At 45.4% G+C, this 26,324-nt stretch overlaps 1 protein-coding gene across 1 annotated transcript in view; it reads right to left on the reverse strand.

Moving 5' to 3' along the window:
• Positions 1-19,896, reverse strand: part of LOC122920029 (mucin-5AC-like) — a 61,522-nt gene extending 41,626 nt beyond the window's left edge. Inside the window, exons 1-3 of the mRNA XM_044269239.1 lie at positions 18,889-19,896; positions 17,694-18,018; positions 16,480-17,238 (exon numbers count right to left, since the gene is read on the reverse strand). Coding sequence (XP_044125174.1) covers positions 16,480-17,238; positions 17,694-18,018; positions 18,889-19,896 — 2,092 coding nt within the window. The remainder of the gene's footprint in view (positions 1-16,479; positions 17,239-17,693; positions 18,019-18,888) is intronic.
• Positions 19,897-26,324: the final 6,428 nt, after the last annotated feature.

Raw genomic sequence — 26,324 nt, forward strand, 5'->3', positions numbered from 1 at the left:
TACTATCAAATAGAATTAACATCAGCTTTAATTGATGATTGGAAAAAAAAAACTGCATTTACAGTCAATAGCTTTAAATATAAAGAATATTTGCTATTTAAATCTAGACAGATTTCTTACCATTTAGTGGGGCCAAGAGGACTAGTAGGATCCACAGCGGGACCCTCCTAAAGGTTCCCATCTTCTCAATAGCTTTGACAGTTCAGTGGAGGACAGGCAGGGAACGGGATGGTCAGTCTTGTGGTGATCCTTATATACACTTGTAAAAGCAGCTGGCACTGTGCCAGGATTGCTCCACACAGGTAACATGGGAGGAGCTGAAGGTCTTTCCTCTAATTGCAGGTGTACAGGAGGATGCTGGAATAAGGTGTGGACTGCATACTGTGTGCCTGTGGCTGACTGTGTGACTATGTGCATGCCTCCTTCACATGGATTTGATGGTCTGTAGCAATAGATTGTGGTCTTGCCAATAATAAGTTAACCTGATACATAAATTGTGTTCATGTCATTGGTAATAACTAATATTTACATGATATAAATGCCTTCAGGTAATATATCCTTAGTTCTGTGATAAGTTATACTGTATTCTGCAACTTCATAAGCAAATCAGTAATAGTTATAGAGAAATATATATAGAGAGAGAGGGGAAAAGACTGTTGAGAAACCACAATGGAAAAATAGATAGCTAGATAGATAGAGGGGGATTGCACCCAACCTATTTTTAAGTATGCTGCTTCTTGCTTTATTCAATTTAAATAGATAGAGTAGATCATAGATAGTAGATAGATAGATAGATAGATAGATAGATAGATAGATAGATAGATAGATAATGGTAGATTGTAGATGATAGATATGAGCAAAGTTTTGAAAATTTTTATTCAACAACTTCACTAAATTTAGCCAAGAAATTTGATTTATCATCAAATAATTTTTCATAAATTGCTGTAAATCAGGTATATTTACGCCACTCTGCCTTACGGTACAGCCACACGGAGCAGCCGTGCTGCATATGGGTTGCAGCCATGCTGCAGTGAAGAACTGCATTGCCATTCAGCATTTAGCTGCCTTTCATTCAATATGAAGACCTCACTGTATTGTCGGTCTTCATTGTCAATAGCTGCACGGCACCGTCAATGCACCTTTAAACTGGGGCTGTTGCAGGTATGGGGTTTGGCTGGTTAGGTGGGGGAATAATATGCAAATTATTTGACAGTAAACACAGAATACTAATCAGCTCTGGAATACCCACTTCTCCAACCCCTGTGCTCTACTGCTCTACAGGTGGGAACCCTTCTTCTGCCATCTGCTTTTCCTCCTTTTCCACATCATCTAATATCAACAATACATATGTCATTAGGAACATCCAGATCCTTCTCTCTCTGCATCTTGCTGACTTTTCTAGGACATGGAGACCAAGTAGGATGAGTTTGAAGAAGTAAAGCCAGCAAAAGATGAGGATGGTCAGACTGGATGATACTGGTTGGCACACTGGCACGGGAATAATAAAGGCTTCCATCTTATTGGTATAGAATTACATATCTTAGTTTTTGGCTGATGTAGGAATAAGTAAATGTAGGAATAAATAAATAAAACTGATGCAGCATAAGTCTCCCTGCACCTTCCCTGCAGTCTCTCTGCACTCTCCTTGGACTTTCCCTCTCCAATATTCTTCTATTAATTGTTTTCAGCAACACTGTCCCTAGCGCATGATCGCTTGTCCCTTCTCTCCCTATGCTTAGCTCACAGGACAATGGCAGAGACCATGCAGGATTAGGGTTTTTAGGGCTATGATATCACAGGGAATGGTTATCTGTGGATTTGCTGGCTGCACAGCATTATGGGTGATCTTACGTTCCCGGGCTTTAAAACATGTGCAGCCACTAGGGATGAGAAAACTTCAAGTAAACCCGAACTTCAAAAACTGAAGTTCCCTCTTCTTTAGCAGCCACCATTTTAGGAAAAACTGATTCGTTACCACAAAGCACAAGGAAATTAGAAATTGTTGTGAAAAGTTTTCCTAAACTTCGGACTAAATTCCAATTCGAATGCTTATCTTCTCAATAGGTAGAAAGGTAGGTAGATAGAGGATGATAGACAAGTGACTTACTTTATTAGGAGTTGGTCTTTTTACCATCTTATCGTGAATTCCACACAATATGAGTTCTGTACTGAATGGCATTTCTGATTAATTAGCAACTACTAATTGCTGTTTTAGTTTCTAGACATAGCTACTAAACTACTACACCAAACCACACACTACTAATATCTACTGTAGATACGGGAGGCTGCTGGGAATGTTCCTTACATGCATTTTGTCATATTTTTGCTAAGGTACCTTGATACAGGGCTAGGGCAGCAAATTGAATATTTTTCTAGCTAAAGGAAAGCTGATGTTCATTATAATGATTGGTCTTTGTTTCTTAAAAATTTGGATTGAAATAGACATTTTTAACACATTAAAGGGAATCTGTCACCTGGTTTTATCATTTTAAGCTGTCACCATTGCCATGTTCAATAAACTACCTTATTTCCTGCAGTTGTCTTATTACTTAATTTCATGTTGTCATTTTGATAAAAAAAAAGCTCTTTTCCTGTTATGCAACTGAACCTCCAAGGTGCCCAGAGGGGCGTTTTTTCTTCTTCTCTGAAGCCCAGTAACACCCCCCTGCAGTGCCCAGCCCACCTTAATTTGAAGCCCAAGAACGCCTCCTGATCCAGAAATATCATCGTCATCTTTAACCTTCCAGATATGCCCCGTTATTCTTCTTGTCAGCCTCCGAAAATCTCACGCAGGCGCACTGCCGCCAACTGCCTGCGCGATCATAAAGCTCCTGAGGGCAACAGCCTCAAAAGTGTCAGTGGGCATGCGCTGAGCCCAGTGACATAATCTGAGCGCTGTTGCCTCAGGAGCTTTATGATCGCGCAGGAGGTCGGCGGCACTGCGCCTGCATGAGATTTCTGGCGGTCAACATGAAGAATAACGGGGCGTATCTGGAAGGTTAAAGATGACGTAGCGGAGTGGGCGGCGCCATTTGCCTCGTTAGTTTATTGAACATGGCAATGGTGACAGCTTAAAATGATAAAACCAGGTGACAAATTCCCTTTAAGGACCAAGATCATTTTCTATTTTTGCGTTTAAATTTTTTCCTTTCTATCTTCCAAAAGTACACCATTAGCAGCAATTTTTTTAAATAAAGTTTCATTCAACTATTTGGGGTAGACAAGGTGAGTAAAAAATATGAATATTTGGGAAAGGGGTGATTTTTTTTCTTATTTTTAGTCCCCTTTGGGGACTTGAACCTGCAATCTTCAGTTTGCTTGTCTTATAAACTGTGATAAAATACTATTGCAGTCGATGGGATTTTTACTGGTTGCCTGTCAGATCATGCCTTAGGCATTGATTTTCAGGGAGTTTGCTTTGACAGTGCTGGAAGCCTTCACAAGGCCCTAGCGTTTCATGTCAACCAATTTGAGCCCTGCAATTTTAGTGCAGTAATTCTTATCATAGGACATAGGGAGAGCCCTCCTTCGCCCTAACTGTACAGATGTCGCTGTCTCTATTAAATGTGGCATCCAAAGTTATTGCTGATGGATGTCTGATGTATTATACTTTAGGTCACGTGTCATGCTTCAGTGTGAGAGGGAAACACCACACCAAGCATAGGAGGGAAGGGGGAACAGGGAATCAGGCCTGAGAACTAGGGAAGGAAGACGGACACCTCCTAGTGAAAACCCTAACCAAAATCCTTACTGACTACCAGTATGAACAGATCCCAAAGGTAGGTGAGTTCATACGCAGGAATACCTAGAGTTCTATCAAGCCCTATAGGACCCTGGTACTAATGGCAGAGACAAGACTACCTGTTCCTCCAAAAGGAAGGACGAACAGGAGGCTACTTCAGGCCTAATACAAACAATAGGGAAATGCAAAGCACAGAACTCAAACAAAATACCAAAGGGAAAGGAAAGACTTAAAAACTTCAAAGAGGCTATGGAAGCACCAGGAACTCAACCAAGATCCAACCACAAACAATCCACAGGCACAGAAGCTATAAACTGCACAGAATAGTGGGTGAAGCAACTATAAATAAGGATGGTTAAATTACCACATAAGCAACACCTGGAAGCAAGGGGTGTGGCCATTACCAGACACAACACAGACACCTATTGATCCACAAGGAAAACCTGTCATGTCAGATCAAACCACGTGTTGCCAGTCTCACAGATCTCCTGTCACTGACTGTCGCCGGGACGCCCATATGTCTCGGTACGTCCGTGACAGCTAGGTAGTTACTCCTATTTCTATGGCAGTGTGGAAATCAAAGATGTGTATCACTGGTTAGGTTCGGTTTTATGTAGTGGACAAAAAGCTCTTGAGATAACATGAAATTCAGCAGACCATGCTGAAACTTAGAAGATCTAATAATTCCCCTGGTGCCCATTCACCATTTTACTGCACCTGAATTTTGTACCATCAAATATTGTTTGATAAGAGTCATTTAGACCAAAACGCCACATATTTCTGTTGTCTTGAATTAATTTCAATTAAATTATTGGATCTACGAAGGGGCACATTTTGTAAGACCGGCTTTTTAGACGCCAGTCTTAATAAAGCCCTAAGCTGGTGGCGCAGGCCTTTCCATAAATTCGGTACATCCAGCACCAGTTCTAAATGGAAGACAGCTTCCTAGCTGTCTTACATTTGGACCTTTTCCTACGCCTGAAACAGGCATAGAAAATGGTAAATGAGATGGGCCTGCCGTCCCGTACCCTGCCATGCCCATAATTTTACACCTGGAGTGAACAGGGAGAAGTCGCAGATAGTGGTGCTGCCATCTTCCCCTGTAATACTCCTAATATAGACATATTTCAGTAAAATAAATGACCCCCAAAGTTTCAAAATGGTCTGCTGAATTCATCCACATAGTGGTCTAACTGAAGAACCCAACTATTTCATTTGGGTGTGACAAAACCTACCACAGAGCTCTTGTGTTTCATCTATTTCAGTGGCCACATATTTTTCATCTAATAACAATTCAGGAATATCTTTTGTTAGAACTCTGTAATTCCCTCTGGAAATGTAGGAATAAATGGACAACTGTGTGCCTCTACATCTTTTGTCAATGGGGCGTGTACTCCACATGCTCCTACACCGTGCAACCACTGACACCTTCAAAATGTGCAGTGAGTCACTTTATTGACAAAGGGAATGGTTACATCCAGATGTCAATTTATGAAGAATTGTACAATGCCGAGGTCTGAGAAAGGGTACCCCAGCACAAGTTGTTTGCAGAAACAGACATGTCAGACATTAAATGCTGGTTATGCTATGGATGCAGAATCTGCTGTCTCTTCTCTTGTTGCATCCAACAATGCTTATCCTACAAATTTAAAACTATTTTTGCTCTCATATCTGGAGGACTTGCTTGTCTCTCTGTCAGTGGGCAGCAGCTCATCATGCACCTGTGCCTCTCAAGATGCATTGTTAACACCTACTCCCTTGCACAGAAATTAGTTCCTCACATATAGTGTCAGAGATACATGTGAGGGACATATGGTACATAATGCCCTACCGCAACTTATTTTTTCACTGTCTAGTGAGATATTACTATAGTATATATTATTATGAACTTAGAAGTATAGAGAAATGAAAGATGTCTGGGATGCTTCACCTGATTCACTGTGAGATAACTACGTGAGTGATGAGGGGGGTGGACAGAGTCAGGAAGCTACTGGGCATGTTAGTCCACATCTAAATGCAGGAGAAGCCAGATGAATAAACAGTAGGAGGTGTTATCAAAGGAGAACATTTAATGTACATAAAAAATTGGAAATCACTGCTCTTCTAAAACATCATTTCTGGTAATTTTCATTGCCAGTAACCCTTTATTTTTCTTCAGACTGTACGGGATGGGAGTTCCAGTGAGTTGGGAATTATCATTTTAAATGATTTGTTTGTCCGATCACAATTCAATGCAGAGTATCACTACTGAAAATAGATATATATCTACATATCCTTACTTATATAGACACACATATTAAAGCAAATATGTACTCAAATCCTTATCTGTGAACATATTTCTTTTTGTGTATATATTGTCTAGCTGACCTTCCAGCGGTGGAAATGTTAATAGGTTCTTTGTGTGTCTGATGGGTGTGGGCCCAAACTCGGCCAGAATGCTTTTTCCACAAAGTGACACTTGTATAAGAAGTTCATTAATTTGTGTATGAAGAACTGACCTGACTTAGGAATTATGAAATGGCAATGCAATGTGGCATTCACTCATTTCTTCAGTCAGTCTAAAAAACATATTTGAACATAAGCTAACCTAAGAGGTGTTCTGGTATTTTCATTGAGGGCCTATTCAAATCCCAACCCTGACCACTAATACTGTAGCCTATCTCATTCACGTATTCACTTGTATGGATGACACTGGGTCAGATGCTGAAATAAATGGACTATTGCTGCCTCCTCATCTCATGATGGATAACAGGCAAAAATGAATAAGCATTAAATAGAAACAGGGGTAAACATAAGATCTACCCTAGTGTTCACAGTGTTACAACTAAATTACAGATGAGGAAATCTATAATATCGAAATTCAACCCCAGTTTTAAAAAATAAAGGATTTGCCAGAATTTCTTCAAGAACAAAATCCTGGTGAATTTAGAGATATAGATAGAGAGATAGATATTTTTCTCTTATGGAGAGTGTCCAGTAGGCATAAAGAGTTTTATAGACCAGGCAGAGAGAAAACAATATGCAGGAAAAGAAAGCTAAGCCTCTGATGCCACCAGATGTAAGGTATAGTAGCTGCAGACAGATGTTTCAGTGCAAAACAGAGACAACTGTCTTTGCTTGGAGAGAGGCCTTGGTCAGGATTCGAGGGGGTACTTTGTCTCCTTATGAAGAGTGCTTATTAGGAATGAAGAGTCTTGTAGGCCAGGTAATGTTCCTCTAGCTTTCCTAACAAGATATGTTATGAAGAAAAAAAATAATCGCCAGAAAATATACAGGTGCAGATATTTTCAAAGATGCGGATGTTGTTGCAGATTTTTATGCATAGATTAGGATACAGATTTCTGTGAGGACTACATTCCCCTTTAAGTTGAATGGAGACATTCAGTTTCACAAAATTAGCAATAATTCATTTACAATGTGAAATGTTAATTCCACAGTGGAACACAGCGCACGGATTGACAGTCAGCAGTGAGAGTGACATGTCAGCAAGAAAGAGAGGACCATATGAAACAAGAATTGCCAGGTCTTGCATTCCTAGATAACACACATGGTTTCAATCCCATAGTATGGAAGCTACCTTAAAGTCTGCAAGAGAAGTGGATCGCTAAAGAGTGAAAATGACAGCAGTGTCCCATTTCCTCCATTCTGCCTTTTTGTGGACTTTGTATGCCAACAAGCCAAGACTAGAAATGCTCCTAGTTTTGACTTCTCAATATTTGACACTGCTTACCCTAGAACAGGTAAATCTGCCTTACCTCACAACCAGAAAAGTACACTTGTTGCAGTACACAAAACCAGTGTATCCCATGAAGACTCCTTTCACAAAACTTGCAGTACTGCAGAGACTAAAAAAACCTGAATAAAAGACCTGTGCAGAAAATACCCTCTACAGAAAAAACCTCACACCCTGCTGAAGTGTAGAAGCTTCAGAAAAGAATCCCTTCAGGACCGCAAAATGTTCCTCAAGGAAAACCATATTTTCTACGGATGTTGTGCATCAACCTCTCATCTTGCAAATGACCATACAGCAAACATTAAATGCCCAGAAGTGGTAGCTTCAAATACAGTGAAGGAGTTTAAGCATGCATGGGATAGGCATAAGGCCATCCTTCATATAAGATAGGGCCAGGGGCTATTCAAAGTATTCAGTATATTGGGCAGACTAGATGGGCCAAATGGTTCTTATCTGCCGACACATTCTATGTTTCTAGAATGTGATAGCAAAGAGCATAATACAGCATTACACTCGGGACCAGCTTCATGGTCTCTCATATCCTCAGACCAAGCCACAGTACATGGCGGGGGGGGGGGGAGACACAGTACCGTCTGAAGTGACACATCTGTGCACCCGCATCTGTGAGAGGATGTTAGTGGAAAGTCCTGCTCCAAGATTTGTCTTGCTAAAGTTCATCCCATTGGTCATCAAGAGAAAATGATAAGGTTGTACACTAGTGTTGAGCAAAGCAATGAAAGTGGAATTCAGTCTGAAGTTTAGGAAAATTTTGATTCGCAATGAATATGAATTTCCTTGCGCTCCCTGGTACGATTCACTTTTTCCTAAAATAGCGGCTGCACATGTTACAAAGTAAAAAGTAAAAGGCCCCGGAATGTGAGATCCCTTCGTGCAGCCAGCCAACCCGCAAATAGTAATCCCCTGTGATGTCACAGCCCTATAAAACCCTCATCCCACACAGTCTCCGCCGTTGTCCTGTGACTATAGGGAGAGACGTGACAAGTGCTCATATGCTAGGGACAGCTTTGCTGAAAACTATTAATAGAAGAATATTGGAGAGTGCAGGGAGACTTATGCTGCATCAGTTTTATTTATTTATCCCTACATTCACTTATTACTACATCAGCCGTAAACTAAGATAAGTAATTCAATACCAATAAGATGGAAGCCTTTATTATTTTGGTGCCAACGTGCCAACCAGTACCAATTAGTCTGCACCCCTTAGGGGGGCCAGGTCTTAATGATGACCGTTCTCATCTTTTGCTGGATTTACTTCTTCCAAATTGTCCTTCAAAGTCTCCCTGGCCTAGAAAAGTCAGAAAGATGCAGTGAGTGGAGGAGCTGGATGTTCCTAATGACTTATTCTCATTGATACTAGACAATGTGGAAACAGAGGAAAAGCAGATGGCAGAAGAAGGTCTCCCACCTGTAGAAAAGAAGAGGGCTGGGTCTGGAGAAGTGAGTGTGATAGAGCTGATTAATAGTCATTGTTTTCAGTCAAATAACCTGCAGGAGATTGCAGGCCAGAACAGCAATAATATGCTTATTGTCCCCCCAACCTAACCAGCCAAACCTCATTCCAGCAACAGTACCTGTTTAAAGGTGCTGCACGGCAGTTAACAATTAAGAATGACTATGCAGTGTGGTCTTCATTATTAAATGAAAGGCAGCTGCGGGCTAATTGGCTATGCGGTTCTTCACCACAACATAGCCGCAACCCACACGCAGCACCTCAGCTCCGTGTTGCCGTACCCTAAGGCACAGTGGCCGGGGGTATAACTGATTTATAGTGATTCATGAATTAATTCGTAGCAAATCAAATTTCTTTTTATTTTAAAGGAATGTTTATTCAAAGAAACAGAATATGAAATACATATATTACATAAGATATGCGCAAAGTACAGCAATGTCAATAAAATAGTAACAGACAGCATGACAGAAAAAAACATAACCAATATTTCTTAAACTTTTTCTTTAACCCATACATGGAAAGAATAACCAAACAGCGCATATGTGGGCATCAAATCAGTGTCCGGTATAAAGAGTTACTTACATATAGTCTACATCAACAGACAGCCCGACCGCTATCAACAATCATACAAAAATAAAACCAGAACAATAACTAAACTAAAATATAATAATGGGAAAGCAGGGAGGGAAATAAAAGGGAGAGGGGAGGGAAGCACTACTCGTACAGTTGTGAGTGAAGAAACAAATCAATTCAGTAAATACTGACTTGTCCCTGCCTCTACCTTCCTTGGTCAAATGGGATCATATTCCAAATAACTGAGGAGATCCCTACACCAGAGGCAGCATTACATCATGGACATCTGAAAACCATAGGGCATTTCATCCCTGCACTTGTCCTAAAGACTCAGGTAGTACTTCTGCTGAGACATCATAAGAGTTTACGAGGTGAGAAAACAAATAAACAACTCTGACAATTCTCCATACACATAGAGGCTTGACCTAGGGTGGGTAATTATAGGGGATGTCGGCCTAGGATATGTCCACAAACCAAGCACTGTAAATTCACTTTATATACACTGAGCAAAAATATAAACGCAACACTTTCGGTTTTGCTCCCATTTTGCATGAGCTGTACTCAAAGTACTGAAACATTTTCTACATACACAAAAGACCCATTACTCGCAAATATTGTTCACAAATCTGTCTAAATCTGTGTTAGTGAGCACTTCTCCTTTGCCAAGATAATCCATCCCACCTCACAGGTGTGGCATACTAAGGTGCTGTTTAGACAGCATTATTATTGCACAGGTGTGCCTTAGACTGCCCACAATAAAAGACCACTCTGAAATGTGCAGTTTGATCACACAGCACAATGCCACAGTTGTCGCAACATTTGAGGGAGCGTGAAATTTTCATGCTGACTGCAGGAATGTCTACCAAAGCTGTTGCCCGTGCAATGAATGTTCATTTCTCTACCATAAGCCATCTCCAAAGATGTTTCAGAGAATTTGGCAGTACATCCAATCAGCCTCACAACCGCAGACCACGTGTAACCACACCAGCCCAGGACCTCCACATCCAGCATGTTCACCTCCATGATCGTCTGAGACCAGCCACCCGGACAGCTGCAGCAGAAATCGGTTTGCATAACTAAAGAATTTCTGCACAAACTGTCAGAAACTGTCTCAGGGAAGCTCATCTGCATGCTCGTCGTCCTCATCGGGGTCTGAACCTGACTGCAGTCGTAATCGACTTGAGTGGCCAAATTCTCACATATGATGGCATCTGGTACGTTGGAGAGGCGTTCTGTTGACGGATGAGTCCCGGTTGTCACTGTTCAAGGCAGATGGCAGACACCGTGTGTGGCATCGTGTGGGTGAGCGGTTTGCTGACTTCAACGTTGTGGATTAAGTGGCCCATGGTGGCGGTGGGGTTATGGTTTGGGCAGGTGTATTTTATGGACAATGAACACAGGTGCATTTTATTGATGGCATTTTGAATGCACAGAGATACCGTGACGAGATCCTGAGGCTCATTGTTGTGCCATTCATCCACGACCATCACCTCATGTTGCAGCATGATAATGCACGGCCCCATATTGCAAGGATCTGTACACAATTCCTGGAAGCTGAAAACATCCCAGTTCTTGCATGGCCAGCATACTCACCAGACATGTCACCCATTGAGCATGTTTGGGATGCTCAACTCCCCTGAACAGTGACAACCGGGACTCATCTGTGAACGCCTCTCTAACATGCCAGACGCCATCAAATGTGAGCATTTGCCCACTCAAGTCGGTTACAACGACAAACTGCAGTCAGGTCCAGACCCCGATGAGGACGACGAGCATGCAGTTGAGCTTCCCTGAGACAGTTTCTGACAGTTAGTGCAGAAATTCTTTGGGTATGCAAACCGATTGTCCGGGTGGCTGGTCTCAGACGATCATGGAGGTGAACATGCTGGATGTGGAGGTCCTGGGCTGGTGTGGTTACACGTGGTCTGTGGTTGTGAGGCCGATTGGATGTACTGCCAAATTCTCTGAAACGCTTTTGGAGATGGCTTATGGTAGAGAAATGAACATTAATTGCACGGGCAACAGCTCTGGTAGACATTCCTGCAATCAACATGGGGGGGGTCTGGTACTGTGTTTTTTTTGTTTTTGTTTGTTTTCAACACAGAGGGGGCACAGAGAGGGCATTAGTACTAGACAGAGGGCACAGAGAAGAGGGCATGTTCACCAAAAAGGGGAGCAAAGTGGGCATTACTACTACAAAGGGGGCACAGAGGGCATTAATATCATAAAGGGTTCACAGAGGGCATTACTACTACAAAGTGGGCACAGAGGATAGCGCATTACCACTACAAAGGGGGCACAGAGGGCATTACTACCATAAAGGGGGCACAGAGAGCATTAATACTATAAAGGGGGCACATAGGGCTTTTCTACTATAAAAAGGGCACAGAGGGCATTGCTACTTTAAAGGGGGCACAGAGGGCATTACTACTATAAAGAGGACACAGAGGGCATTGCTACTATAAAGTGGCCACAGAGGACATTACTACTATAAAGGGGGCACTGAGGGCATTGCAACTATAAAGGGGGCACATAGGGCCTTGTTACTATAAAGGGGGCACAGAGGGCTTTACTACTGTGAAGGGGGCACAGTGGGCATTATTACTGTGAAAAGGCACAATATGCATTATTACTATGAAGGGGCGCAATAGGCATTACTACTGTGAAGGGGCACAATGGGCATTACTACTGTGAAGGGGCAAAATGGAAATTACTACTGTGAAGTGGCATAAAGGGCATTACTACTGTGAAGGGGGCACAGTGGGCATTACTACTATGAACAGGGCACAATGGGCATTACTACTGTGAAGGGGGCACAGAGAGGGCATAACTACTGTGAGGGGACATAACTATTATGGGGTCACAGATTGAGCATTACTACTGTGAAGGGGGCACAATAGGCATTACTACCGTGAAAGGGCCACAGAGTGCATTACTACTGTGAAGGGGTCACAGAGAGAATATTACCACTGTGAAAGGGGCACAATAAAGGGATAGGTATTTTAAGGGGGCACAATATGGATTTAATAATGGGGTGCATATCTGGACATATACAATGATGGCAATGCTATTATGAGTTGGCACCTTTTTTTTAAGTATTGGGCGGGGTGACAGAGAACACCCTAGGCACGCCACTGCTAGGTAGACACCCCCGAGCTCTCTCAAAAACTAGAGAACTTTCCTCTGGAGATGAGTGCATTTCTCAAAATTTGTTTAGTTACCAATTCATCTATAAAAAAAATTAAAAAATGATTTGTAACCAAGTCGATTCTACACAAATCAAAGTTTCTCCAATTGCCCTGAAAATTGGTATATAACACTCTCTAGACTCCTAGGACTCTTTAACTGTGTTGAACGCAAATATTTGAAAAGCTAATTTTTATAGTGAATATTGTCACTTCGCATTTCGCGAATATTTAGAGTATAGCAATATATATTCGTAATTACGAATATTCAATATTTTTTTCATTTTTTTTACACAGTACACATTACAATGATGTGTTCTGTGTAAAACAATGTGATCATCCCTATCTGCTTCTAGATTGAGTTCCAAATTACTAAGGCTCCAATATTACTTACAGTGACGAGTCAGTGAGTGGAGAGTGAATATTCGTAACGCGAATATTCTTGCGAATTCGAATATCGCCACTTCGAGAGGACACTGATCCCTTCCTTCTTTTAGCTTGTGGGCCAATGAGAAGGATGCAAATATAGTTGTAAGAGGTTAGTAACATCTGTAGCAACCAGTAGGAAAGTTGCCAAGTTGCCCACCCCTTAGGCCTAGTTCACACGATCGTATGGCTTTTCTAGTTTTTTGCGGTCCGTTTTTCACGGATCCGTTGTTCCGTTTTTGAGTTCCGTTGTGTTTCCGTTTCCGTTCCGTTGTTCCGTTCCGTTTTTCCGTATGCCATGTACAGTTTACAGTAATTACATAGGAAAAATTGGGCTGGCCATAACATTTTCAATAGATGGTTCAGAAAAAACGGAACGGAAACGGAAGACATACGGATGCATTTCCGTATGTGTTCCGTTTTTTTTGCGGATCCATTGACTTGAATGGAGCCACGACCCATGATTTACGGCCAAATATAGGACAAGCTCTATCTTTCAACGGAACGGAAAAACGGAAACGGAAGGCATACGGAACACATTCCGTTTTTTTTGCGGAACCATTGAAATGAATGGTTCCGTATACGGACCGTATACGGAACACAAAAAAACGGCCCGTACACCCGCAAAAAAAACGTTCGTGTGAACTAGGCCTTACTATATAAGATCCTTTCCCTGCAGCCATTTTGTGCAGTTTCATGTTGTGTTGGTTGTGAGAGGAGCTGAATATTGTGCAGTGCTTTTTTAAAAGCATATCATATACAGACGTGGACAAAATTGTTGGTACCCTTTGGTCAATGAAAGAAAAAGTCACAATGGTCACAGAAATAACTTTAATCTGACAAAAGTAATAATAAATTAAAATTCTATAAATGTTAACCAATGAAAGTCAGACATTGTTTTTCAACCATGCTTCAACAGAATTATGTAAAAAAATAAACTCATGAAACAGGCATGGACAAAAATGATGGTACCCCTAACTTAATATTTTGTTGCGCAACCTTTTGAGGCAATCACTGCAATCAAACGCTTCCTGTAACTGTCAATGAGACATCTGCACCTCTCAGCAGGTATTTTGGCCCACTCCTCATGAGCAAACTGCTCCAGTTGTGTCCGGTTTGAAGGGTGCCTTTTCCAGACTGCATGTTTCAGCTCCTTCCAAAGATGCTCAATAGGATTGAGGTCAGGGCTCATAGAAGGCCACTTTAGAATAGTCCAATTTTTTCCTCTTAGCCATTCTTGGGTGTTTTTAGCGGTGTGTTTTGGGTCATTGTCCTGTTGCAAGACCCATGACCTGCGACTGAGACCAAGCTTTCTGACACTGGCTAGTACATTTCTCTCTAGAATTCCTTGATAGTCTTGAGATTTCATTGTACCCTGCACAGATTCAAGACACCCTGTGCCAGACGCAGCAAAGCAGCCCCAGAACATAACAGAGCCTCCTCCATGTTTCACAGTAGGGACAGTGTTCTTTTCTTGATATGCTTCATTTTTTCGTCTGTGAACATACAGCTGATGTGCCTTGGCAAAAACTTCGATTTTTGTCTCATCTGTCCACAGGACATTCTCCCAGAAGCTTTGTGGCTTGTCAACATGTAGTTTGGCATATTCCAGTCTTGCTTTTTTATGATTCGTTTTCAACAATGGTGTCCTCCTTGGTCGTCTCCCATGTAGTCCACTTTGGCTCAAACAACGACGGATGGTGCGATCTGACACTGATGTTCCTTGAGCATGAAGTTCACCTTGAATCTCTTTAGAAGTCTTTCTAGGCTCTTTTGTTACCATTCGGATTATCCGTCTCTTAGATTTGTCATCAATTTTCCTCCTGCGGCCACGTCCAGGGAGGTTGGCTACAGTCCCATGGATCTTAAACTTATGAATAATATGTGCAACTGTACTCACAGGAACATCTAGTTGCTTGGAGATGGTCTTATAGCCTTTACCTTTAACATGCTTGTCTATAATTTTCTTTCTGATCTCTTGAGACAGCTCTTTCCTTTGCTTCCTCTGGTCCATGTCGAGTGTGGTACACACCATATCACCAAACAACACAGTGATTACCTGGAGCCATATATATAGGCCCAATGGCTGATTACAAGGTTGTAGACACCTGTGATGCTAATTAGTGGACACACCTTGAATTAACATGTCCCTTTGGTCACATTATGTTCTGTGTTTTCTAGGGGTACCATCATTTTTGTCCATGCCTGTTTCATGAGTTTATTTTTTTACATAATTCTGTTGAAGCATGGTTGAAAAACAATGTCTGACTTTCATTGGTTAACATTTATAGAATTTTAATTTATTATTACTTTTGTCAGATTAAAGTTATTTCTGTGACCATTGTGACTTTTTCTTTCATTGACCAAAGGGTACCAACAATTTTGTCCACGTCTGTATTTGTTTGATAGTGTTAGATAGGGTAGGTTAGTGTAGCAGATAGGTTCTAGTTTAGGGTATAGTGATAGTTAGTTGAAAGATATAATCTGTTTAGTTAGTGTGAGATAGTATAGTTAGTGAATAGTGCAGCTGATTCTAGTTCTAGTGCAGGGTGTAGTGTAGGGTATAGTTGGCTAAAAGATATCCATTTAGTTAGTGTGAGATAGTATAGGTTAGTTAGTGAATAGTGTAGCTGATAGGTTCAAGACAGAGCAGTGTAGTTGTGTTTTAGTGTTTTAGTTTAGTGTCTGTGTAATAAAAAAAAAAAAGTTTATTTATGGTCAGGGCTAGGACAACGTCGGCGTACGCAGAGAAACCTGCCCCTGAACATAGTGGCTGAATTGTGCCGGGAGCCACGGGCGCGGGTACACCAGTGAAAAAGGGGGCATACCTGATGGAAGCCTGAGAAAAAGGGCGGGAGGGAGGGGCGTGAGGCTCGGGCGCTGGGTTGAGCGGCTGGTAGGGGTTTAAGTACCAGACGCCCCTCCCACAAACGCAGGCTGTTAACAGCCTTACTATTTATGGTCAGGGCTAGGACAACGTCGGCGTACGCAGAGAAACCTGCCCCTGAACATAGTGGCTGAATTGTGCCGGGAGCCACGGGCGCGGGTACACCAGTGAAAAAGGGGGCAAAAAGCCATCGGTTAGGTACAATGCTTTATTACAATTACAAAGCCAGAGATCGAAAGGCACGTGAAATCTCTACCTGAGGATTGGGGATATACCGGGTGAAGCAGGAGGACCGCCACCGCCCCATGGACCGGATGACGTGGGCAGGCACCTGGTGCCGAGAAGCAGCGGAGGCCGCCCCTATGCGGAATGAGTGCCCCGAAATGACCTTGGGATCATAGCCTAGACCCTGGGCGAGGGCCCGGATGTACGCTACGAACTGTGAGGCGCCGAGAGGCTTGCCTGCCTGTGGCAGGAGCGGGCTGTCAGGAGATGAATCACGGATGTGTACCAGCAGTTGATGCAGCACTTGAACTGGGCACCAGTCGTTCAATGTTGGATAGAACTTGACCTCGGACGGGGGACCCGTCTGATTGGTTTTAGTGGAGGGCAGCAGGAGAGTGAAATGGCCCTGGCCCCATAACAGGTGCTGCTTCAGAGGATGGTTATGTCGATTTGGACCGGCCAAAACCTCTCCGGGCCGAAGGAACCCGTAAAACGCCAGATACATGGCTGCTTTCAGGATCAGGCTAGTGGAGGGCCCAAAAGGATTGCCGTCCAATGAAGAGGAGAGATCCCTGAACAACTTGCTGGATACCGGTTGCCTAAGGGACACGGACCCTTTCCCCTCCTTTTGAATACCCCGAAGGGTGGCCTTGATGGCTTGAACGGAGAAGAGGGATTTGCGGTGAGGAGTGGTCAGCATGGCGTGATGTTGAATGCCGGCTAAATAGAGTCTGATGGTGCTGTGTGATAGAGAGAGATGCGAGTGACAATAGGCCAAGAAAGCCATGATGTGAGAGATTTCGGAGTGTTGACCCCTCGGATGACTCTTAGTGAATTTCTCAAAAGCCCTTAGGCCAGCCTGATAGTTCCTCGCCGTATTGGGCGACAGAGATTTTGCGACCAGACCCTTGGCCTCCTCTAGGAGTGAATTTAAGCCAGGATGAGAGTGCTGAATTGGGGCACCGGCGTGCTTGACTGATCCGCGTCGGGCATTTCCTGGAAAAAAAACGCAAAATTAGCACGGGAAAGAGCGTCTGCGGCCCTATTCTGCTCGCCTGAGATGTGTACGCAGCGCATGTGAAAATTGTGGAGGAGGGATAACCAGACTAGCTTGCGCAACAACGCCATGATCCTGGGAGACTGGGCCCTGCCCTTGTTGACGATGTCCACTAAAGTCTGGCTATCCGTAACGAACGTTACTGAAGAGTTGGCCCAATGGTGACCCCAGACCTGAGCAGCCGCCACAATGGGATATAGTTCCAAAAGAGGGGAGGATTTGAGCGCTGCTGTGTCTGCGACTAATTCTAGCGGCCATCCGGCGGCCAGCCAATGAGACCTGAAAATGGCAGCGAACCCGGAGGAACCCGCGGCGTCGGAGAAAACCATGGGGGAAGAGGAATCCCACTGAGGAACGAACAAAGAAATGCCATTCCAATCAGAGAGAAACCTACTCCACATGTCAAGATCTGCAAGGGCCTGGCCGTCCAGATGGACGACAGAATCCTGCTCTGGGGCAGAGGGCAGGAGACACAACAACCTGGAAAGGAAGGCCCTGCCTTGAGGCATAATTCTGGAGGCGAAGTTGAGCATCCCCAGCAAGGATTGAAGCTCCGCCCTGGTAAGGAAATGAGACTGGACCGCCCGGGAAATAGCGGAGCGAATCCTGAGCAACTTCTCGCTGGGGAGGCTAGCCTCCATTTTGATGGTGTCCAGAATGATGCCCAGGAAGGTGACCTTGGTGGCCGGGCCCTCCGTCTTGGCCGTGGCCACAGGGACCTGAAGGCGGGAAAAAATGTCCAGGAGTGAATGGGGAATGGACGGGACCTGACTGGGTCTTTCAATGAGAAGGAAGTCGTCCAAGTAGTGGACGACCCTGGATAAGCCACCGTGATGGATGAGAATCCAGTGCAGGGCCTTGGCCAGTTGTTCAAAAAGCCAGGGGCTGCTCTTGGACCCGAAGGTGAGCCGGTTGGCAAAGTAAAATTTGTCTGCCCACTGAATGCCGTAGTACTTCCAAAGCTGAGGGTGTATTGGGAGCAGCTTGAAAGCATCGGCAATGTCTACTTTGGCCAGCCAAGCCCCGGCACCTGCTTGAAGGATATGCTGGATGGCCTCATCAACTGAGGAATACTGCATGGAATATTCCTCAGAGGGAATGAGTGAATTGAGACTGGGGATGGAGGACATATGAGGCGCAGAGAGGTCGTAGATGAGACGTTTTTTATTAGATGAAGATTTGGTGACAAGGCCGATGGGATTTATGCGCCATGACTGGAACGGGATTTTTAGGAAGGGACCAATGACGAACCCCTTGTCAACCTCTGCTTGAATGAGGGTGGTCACCGCCTCAGGGTCACTGGAGGCGGAAAGCAGATTGGGGCCCAGCCAGCAGCCCTGGGGACGTGTGATAATGCCGGTGTGAAACCCCTCTCTGCACCCATCCAACAAGAAGGTGACAAAGGAACGATCCGGATGGCCCTGCAGGAGAGCAGCCAGTAAATCCAAGTTGAGGTCGGCTAGTCAGGAGTCCCTGGCTGACTTCCTGGGACAGGAAGGGCGAGGGTGGGCCCGAAAACAAAGGGAGCAAATGTGCAGTGCTCGGCAAGCATTGAAGGCGCAGCCCTTGGCATTGAAATTGTTGCATACCTGGCTACTGCCGAGATATACAATTGGCCTGCCCAGTTTGTCTGTTGAAGAGGAAGTCCTGGAGGACCCGGAAGGACCTGGATTGGCCGCTGACTGTGGATCTTGTACCGGATTGGGACACCATTCCGTAGAATGAAAGATGGACTGGCAGATAGCGCACAAAGGAGCCTTCAGACCCGCGAAGTGCCGGCAGAATAACTCCATGTCCAAGTCTGCCCAATTGGACATGAACTGAAACTGATGCAGGGCTGCGGCGGCTTTGGCAGAGAACGAACGATGATAATCGTAAAATGCCGAGCCGCCGTATTTATGCCCTAAATCTGCAATCCGGTACAAGTAGGTATCCAATTCCTCCCTGCGGTTAGGCTGGGCGGAGCACACCACGTCCCTGTAGAGGCTGAAGGCCAGGACGAACTCGGAAACGGACAATTTCCTGTTTAGACGAGCATCCTTGGCCTTCAAAACCACGGAAACCTCTCCGCAATTGATCACCCGGTTTTCGGAAATATCCTGGGAGGCAATCAAAATGGATGCCAAATTGACGTCCTTGCCTGCCAGGATATCCTTCTTAATGTGTTCTGGCACAAAATGGGAAGGAGCAATTTGGGGGGTGGCAGAAGGCCTACCTGCAACGTCCGGGGGAATGGCAGAGATGACTGCCGAACCCGGATATTGCGGTGAAGCCGCTGGCCTGGTTTCTAAAACCGCGACCCTGGATTGAATGTCCGCGACTGAGCTAACGAGTCCGGTGATGGATGACTGGATCTGCGCTAGTGCCAGCCGGATGGAGTCGTTATCGGACTGCTCAGCTGACGAACCCGGAGTAGTCATCAGCAGGCGATATAGTTCAGCCTTGCGGGCAGTTGCGGGATGCCGAATCCCCCTGCGTCTGAGCTCGGCGATCAACTTCGGCACCGTCCAACTCCTTAGAGACGTGCAGCTATTATGCTCCGAAATGGCCGATCCTGGCAAGGAGAGGTTGTCATCCAACTCGGACATATGAGACATGTCGACCTGAGAAACAAAAGCGAACTTATGCCTACCTAAATAACGGAGAGAGACACAGACGATGCGAAGAAGGCGGTCGAGAGAAGGTGTGAGACTGAACGTGTGTGACAGAGGCCAACGTGAGAACCTACCTGACTGGATTAGGACGGATTGGAAACACGGCTCCAAAAAACCCCCGAACGTTTAAATGGAACTGATGAAAAAGAACCGACTTGAGTATTAAACTGACAGTTGACCCCGTCCCAGTGACCGTTTCTGAACCGACTTACCTGATATTGCCTTGAAATTCCTAGATGACACGAAAGACAGGAAGGAAAACAACAACTGCCCCAATCTAAGGGAAGGAACAACTGACATCAGAACATGTGTGACAACTTTTAGAAACAAAGACAGAACCTGGGCGATCCAGGAACACTGACGACCTGGGCGATCCAGGAACACTGACAACCTGGGCGATCCAGGAACACTGACAACCTGGGCGATCCAGGAACACTGACAACCTGGGCGATCCAGGAACACTGACAACCTGGGCGATCCAGGAACACTGACAACCTGGGCGATCCAGGAACACTGACAACCTGGGCGATCCAGGAACCCTGACAACCTGGGCGATCCAGGAACACTGACAACCTGGGCGATCCAGGGACACTGACAACCTGGGCGATCCAGGAACACTGACAACCTGGGCGATCCAGGAACACTGACAACCTGGGCGATCCAGGAACACTGACAACCTGGGCGATCCAGGAACATTGACAACCTGGGCGATCCAGGAACATTGACAACCTGGGCGATCCAGGAACACTGACAACCTGGGCGATCCAGGAACACTGACAACCTGGGCGATCCAGGAACACTGACAACCTGGGCGATCCAGGAACACTGACAACCTGGGCGATCCAGGAACACTGACAACCTGGGCGATCCAGGAACACTGACAACCTGGGCGATCCAGGAACATTGACAACCTGGGCGATCCAGGAACATTGACAACCTGGGCGATCCAGGAACATTGACAACCTGGGCGAACCAGGAACACTGGCAACCTGGGTGACCCGGGGGCCCTGAGCCCCCGGGAGGGCCAGGGGACCCTGGCCATACAAAACCCGGAGACAGGAGCAGGACTGAACTAGGACACAAGACCCCTGCTTCCTGAAACAGTAAGGTGTAGACCGCAGATTCTAATTTGACGATGCAAGGCAGATAAAATAAAGAAAACTACGCCCCCTCCTGAAAAAGTGGGGAGGGCTGCCTGCATCCCCAAACCAGAACCCAACTATACCTCAAGGCCCTTGAAATAGCCTTCCCCACAGATGACCCCCAAAAGCGGATGTCATAATGACCAGCGGCAGCAGATTGCTGTCCCATGTATGTAGTGTATCATATAGGGAGACATGGTGACCAACTGCAGCGGATTGTCCTGACACTTGTATACAGTGTATTATATTGTGATGTCATGGTGATCAGCTGCAGCTGATTGTCCTGTCCCCCATATACAGTTTGACCTGAGAATCCTGGCGCTGAAATGCCACCTGTGCGCTGGACACTCATGCAGAGCCGGAATGTAACCGGCAGTTTACTAAACCGGGATGCCGCTCCCCCAGCCCTGACGCCCGCACCCGTGCGAGCGCATCACGCTGGGGGAGAGCGGCAACCAAGACAGCACCACCAGGGGGCGAGAGACCGGTCGGGAGAGAGACGCAGCTAGGACGGAGCCAGCTGCGCCTCCATTACCTGTGCGTTGCGAAGGACGCCGGCGGCACGTGAGCGCGAACCCGGAAGTGCGTATCGGCCGGAAGAGGAGGGAGCTCGAATCGCAAGTAATGCGTGAGGCTCGGGCGCTGGGTTGAGCGGCTGGTAGGGGTTTAAGTACCAGACGCCCCTCCCACAAACGCAGGCTGTTAACAGCCTTACTATTAGTTAGTTTCTTATTGTTTTAGTTGCTGTAGTGTCTGCGTCAGTATCTGTGTCTTTTGAAAAAAACAAAAAAACAAAAAAAGGTTATTAGTTTTAGTTTTTAGTGTTAGTTTTTTTTGTTTAGTTGGTGTAGTGTCTGCATCAGTGTCTGCGTCTTTTGTTAGTTACAAAAACAAAGTTTATTAGTGTTTTTTTTACTGTTTAGTTGGTGTCGTTTCTGTGTCTTTTGGTAGTTTAAAAAAAAAGTTTATTAGTTTTAGTTTTTACTGTTTATTTGGTGTAGTGTCTGCGTCAGTGTCTGCGTCTTTTGTTAGAAAAAAAACACAAAAAAAGTTTATTAGTTTTAGATTTTAGTGTTTGTTTTTTTACTGTTTAGTTGGTTTAGTGTCTGTCTTTTGTTAGTTAAAAAAAAGTTTATTAGTTTTAGTTTTTAGTGTTTTAACTGTTTAGTTGGTGTAGTGTTTTCATTGTTAGTTTGTTACTGTTTATTTGGTGTAGTGTCTGTGTCTTTTGTTAGGTAAAAAAACAACAACAAAAAAGCCTTTACTGTTATTGATTTTATTTTTTTCTATTTAATTTTTGCCCCAGAGTCCCCATCCCAATAAAGTTTTTCCCAAATTCCCTTATCCTTTTTTTTTTCTACATAAAAACTAATTATTATGAGTATTTCACGTGGGCATTCAGGCAGCAGTGTTTGAAAGTGACAGTGAGGGACATCTTGGGGGAGGTAATGCAGGAGGCTGAATTGCAGTTCAGTCCTCATGCGCAGGACCTTTTGGAAAGGATGGAGAAGGAGGAGGGGGAGGGGGTATCACCTGTCAGTACCCCAGTGACATCCCTTCTAACAGGTGCGGGTGGTTTCAGCCACCAAACACCCGCACCTAGTCAGACCCAGGAGTCAGCGAGGTGATAGTGGAGCCAGGTCAGGGGCTCCACATCTGCTGTTTCCCTCAGTCTACCACTGGTTGGCCCTAGGTCTGACATATCGGGTGATGAAGAGGAGGGTGACCAAGAATGGGTGCCACCTCCCTTGTCAGACAGACATCAACAGGACTGATGAGGAGGAAGGTAGGAACCAGAGGCAAATGGTGCGACAGGTTGCCAGGGAGCCCAGCTTCAGCGGCTCCGCTGGTGATGGCAGCAGGAGGAGGCAGCAGCAGCAGCCAGCTCCACCTGTGTGCACTGAGCCTGAACAGGCTCAAGTCAGCACCACCCCATCTGACAGGTTGGTGCGTAAGTCGCCTGTTTGGGCTTACTTCATCCTGGCAGCAATGATGTGACAACTGCCATCTGTCAGCTTTGCCATGCCAGGGTGAGGAGAGCAAGGTCTGTGGCTCGGGTGGGTACCACTGCACTTACCCAGCACCTGAGAGTCAACCACTGGCAGGAGTGGGAACAGATGCAGAGTGGTCATAGTAGCAGTGCCACCAGCAGTGCACAGGGGACAGCAGCTCCTGACACTGCACTGCAGCCACCCCAACCCCTTCCAACGATGCATTCCCACTCCCCCGCTCCCTCTCCTAGAGGTACTGGTACCGGGAGCCAGACCTCTGCCTCCACTGCACCCTCCTTTATGTCCTCCACTGCCATCCAGCGGCAGCCGTCGGTTGCCAGCGCATTTGAATGCACCGTGCCCTATGCCCCCAGGGACTGATGCGTGTGTCCACTCAATGGGCTCCTGGCAGGCCCGATCCAGATGGCGTGTTCCCAGCCACCATTTCTTTGCCAGGCGCCCCTGCCCTACACCAGCACATTGTGCAGAATGTATCCCTGTCGCTGGATCATGCTGTCAGTGACAGGGTGCATCTGACAATGGATGCTTGGACCAGCAGACATGGGCAGGGATGATACATCAGTTTTACAGCCCATTGGGTATCCCTCCAACACACCGGAGAGGGATCAGCAGCATCTGAGTTTGTGGTAACGCCCCAGGATGTTCAGGGAAGAAGTGCTGCTCTCCCTCAAGCCACTGTCTCCACCGCTGCTAAGCCCCCCAGCAAGCGTCCCCATAGCTACACAAGTGTGGGGCACATCTGCTGCTAAGCCGTGCTCCAGCTTGTGAGCTTAAAGGAACGGAGACACACTGGACCTGATGTTCTGGCCGCACTACAGGCTCAGGTCCAGAAGTGTCTAACACCCCACAGGCTAGAGGCAGGTAAGGTTATCTGTGATAACAGCAGCAACCTCCTCACCGCCCTCAAAGCTGGCAGTCTTACACACGTGCCCTGCATGGAACATGTCCTCAGTCTTGTGGTAGAAAAGTTCTTACGCACATTCCTAAAAGTTGAGTGACATTGTTCAAAGGGTACGGAGGATTGCCAGCCACTTCTGATGCTCCCCAACCGCCACCGCGTCCCTGTCCAAACTGCAGCAGGACAACAGCTTGCCCCCTAACCGGCTGATTGTGGACAGATTGACGCGATGGAACTCCACCCTCCACATGCTGGAAAGGTTGTGGGAGCAGTGACAGGCGGGGAGGGAATACATGATAGCTCTTGGCACTCTAGAGTTATCACTCCCATTCAACTACATCACTAATGCGGAGTGGGGGCAGATACAGCAGGTCTGCCACATGGTGGCCCCTTTTGAGTTGGCAACCAAAATGGTCAGCGGGGAGCATGTCGGCCTCAATGACGTCATCCATATTGTGTTCCTGCTGGACAGGACACTAGATCGCCTGCTTGAGGCTGGGGAGAGTGCCTTGGTGGAGCAAGAAGAGGCAATACTGCCCCACCAAGACCAAGCCCAGGACGAGGAGGAGGAATGTGTTGAGGATTTTGCTGATGTCCTGGAGTCTGGGCCTGGTCAGGAGGGAGAGCCGGTGCTGGGGGCACAGTTAGTCTGGGGGTGGAGCAGCTACCACCGGGGCAGCAGCAACAGCAGCAGGAGGACCAAGAGGTCATGGTCCTGGGCAGCCATGAAGATTCACAGCGGGCTTTCCTCTTCCCCATGGCTGCCCACATGCTGCAATGCCTCAGGAAGGACACCTGGATCATGAAAATTAAGGAGAGGGATGATTATTGGTTGGCCACACTTTTAGACCCTCGCTGCAAGAGGAAACTGGAGCAGTTCATCCCATCCAGCTGGAGGGAGACCCGGATGAATCAATCGTGGACCTGACTGATTAAACGGCTGGAGCAGGCAAACACTCAGCCTCAGGCTCTAGTTCTCCCCGACCATCTCACCCAGCAGGTGGCTTGCCCCAGCAGCACCAGTCGAGCAGGTGACCTTATGGGTGAGATGAGATTGTTCTACCAGTCTGTGCGACCCAGTAGGAGCAACAGCAGCAGTCACCACCAGCGGCTGGCCCGCATGGTGGCAGACTACATGGGGTCCGTTGGTGCTTCTGACAGCATGAGCACCGACGACCCCATGGAGTACTGGTTTGCTAGGCTGGACACCTGCCGTGAGCTTGCTCAGTATGCGCTGGAGTATCTATCTTGACCCCCCTGCCGCGTACTGTCTGAGCGGACATTCAGTGCGGCAGGTGGGGTGGTCACAGACAAGCGGACCCATCTGTCCAATGACTGATATCATCAAAATAAACGAGTCTTTGATCGGTAGTGGCTTTTTGGCCCCCGCTGTCGGGTCAGGCCGCTGAAGGTTCCCTGGTATATCCCTCTCCTTGTCTCTCCCTCCAAAACTCAGTTGTTTTTTTCTTAAATTTTCATGTATTTATTGATGTTTTTATTTAATTTTTATATTTAATAATGCATTTGTAGATGTGTTTATTGATGTATATAATTAGTTATTTATTTATTTAATGATGAATTTATACATGTATTTATTGATATATAATTATTTATTTAATGATGAACTTTTAAATGTATTTACTGTATGTTCAATTTTTTTTATATTTTTGTATATTTATTAATTAATTTTAATCATGTATTTCTAGATTAAGTGATTTATTGTGGGTCTAATTTTTTTATATATGTATTTATTTTTTGAGATATTTCTATTTTAGTGAATTATTTTAATTATGTATTTTGATAATAATATGTAAATTTTATGAAATTAAAAAATGGTAATATCTTTAAATTTTTCTTTATTTATTGTCATATTTATGTACTGATAAATTTGTGGTAATCATGTATATGTAGATTAATTTTATTATTTATTGATTTTTTTTATTTATTGTATTTGTTCGATTAATTATTGTATATGTATCGATTCATTTCTATATTGATTATTTTTTAGATATCATGTATTTAGTCTTCACTAAATTAATTTATTAATGTAATTAATGTAATTGGCACACAGCGCTACACACGCCGCCCGCACCAGTCTTCTCTCGGCTTTCATATCAGGCATATCGAGTTGGTAGCAGAACACTGCGGTAGCATAGCCAGCCTCACCGTGTGCTCATTCCTCCATGCCAGAGGGGCAGTAGGAGAGGCTGTGTTTAGCTGCGGCTCTCTCATCCTTCTTTTGTCTGTGAGGATAAATGGGTACCGCTGCTCTCCTCACCTATACACGATCAGCACTGCACACACGCTGGGCTCTGGCCA

The sequence above is a fragment of the Bufo gargarizans genome, chromosome 10, assembly GCF_014858855.1.
Source record: "Bufo gargarizans isolate SCDJY-AF-19 chromosome 10, ASM1485885v1, whole genome shotgun sequence".
Taxonomy (NCBI): domain Eukaryota; kingdom Metazoa; phylum Chordata; class Amphibia; order Anura; family Bufonidae; genus Bufo; species Bufo gargarizans.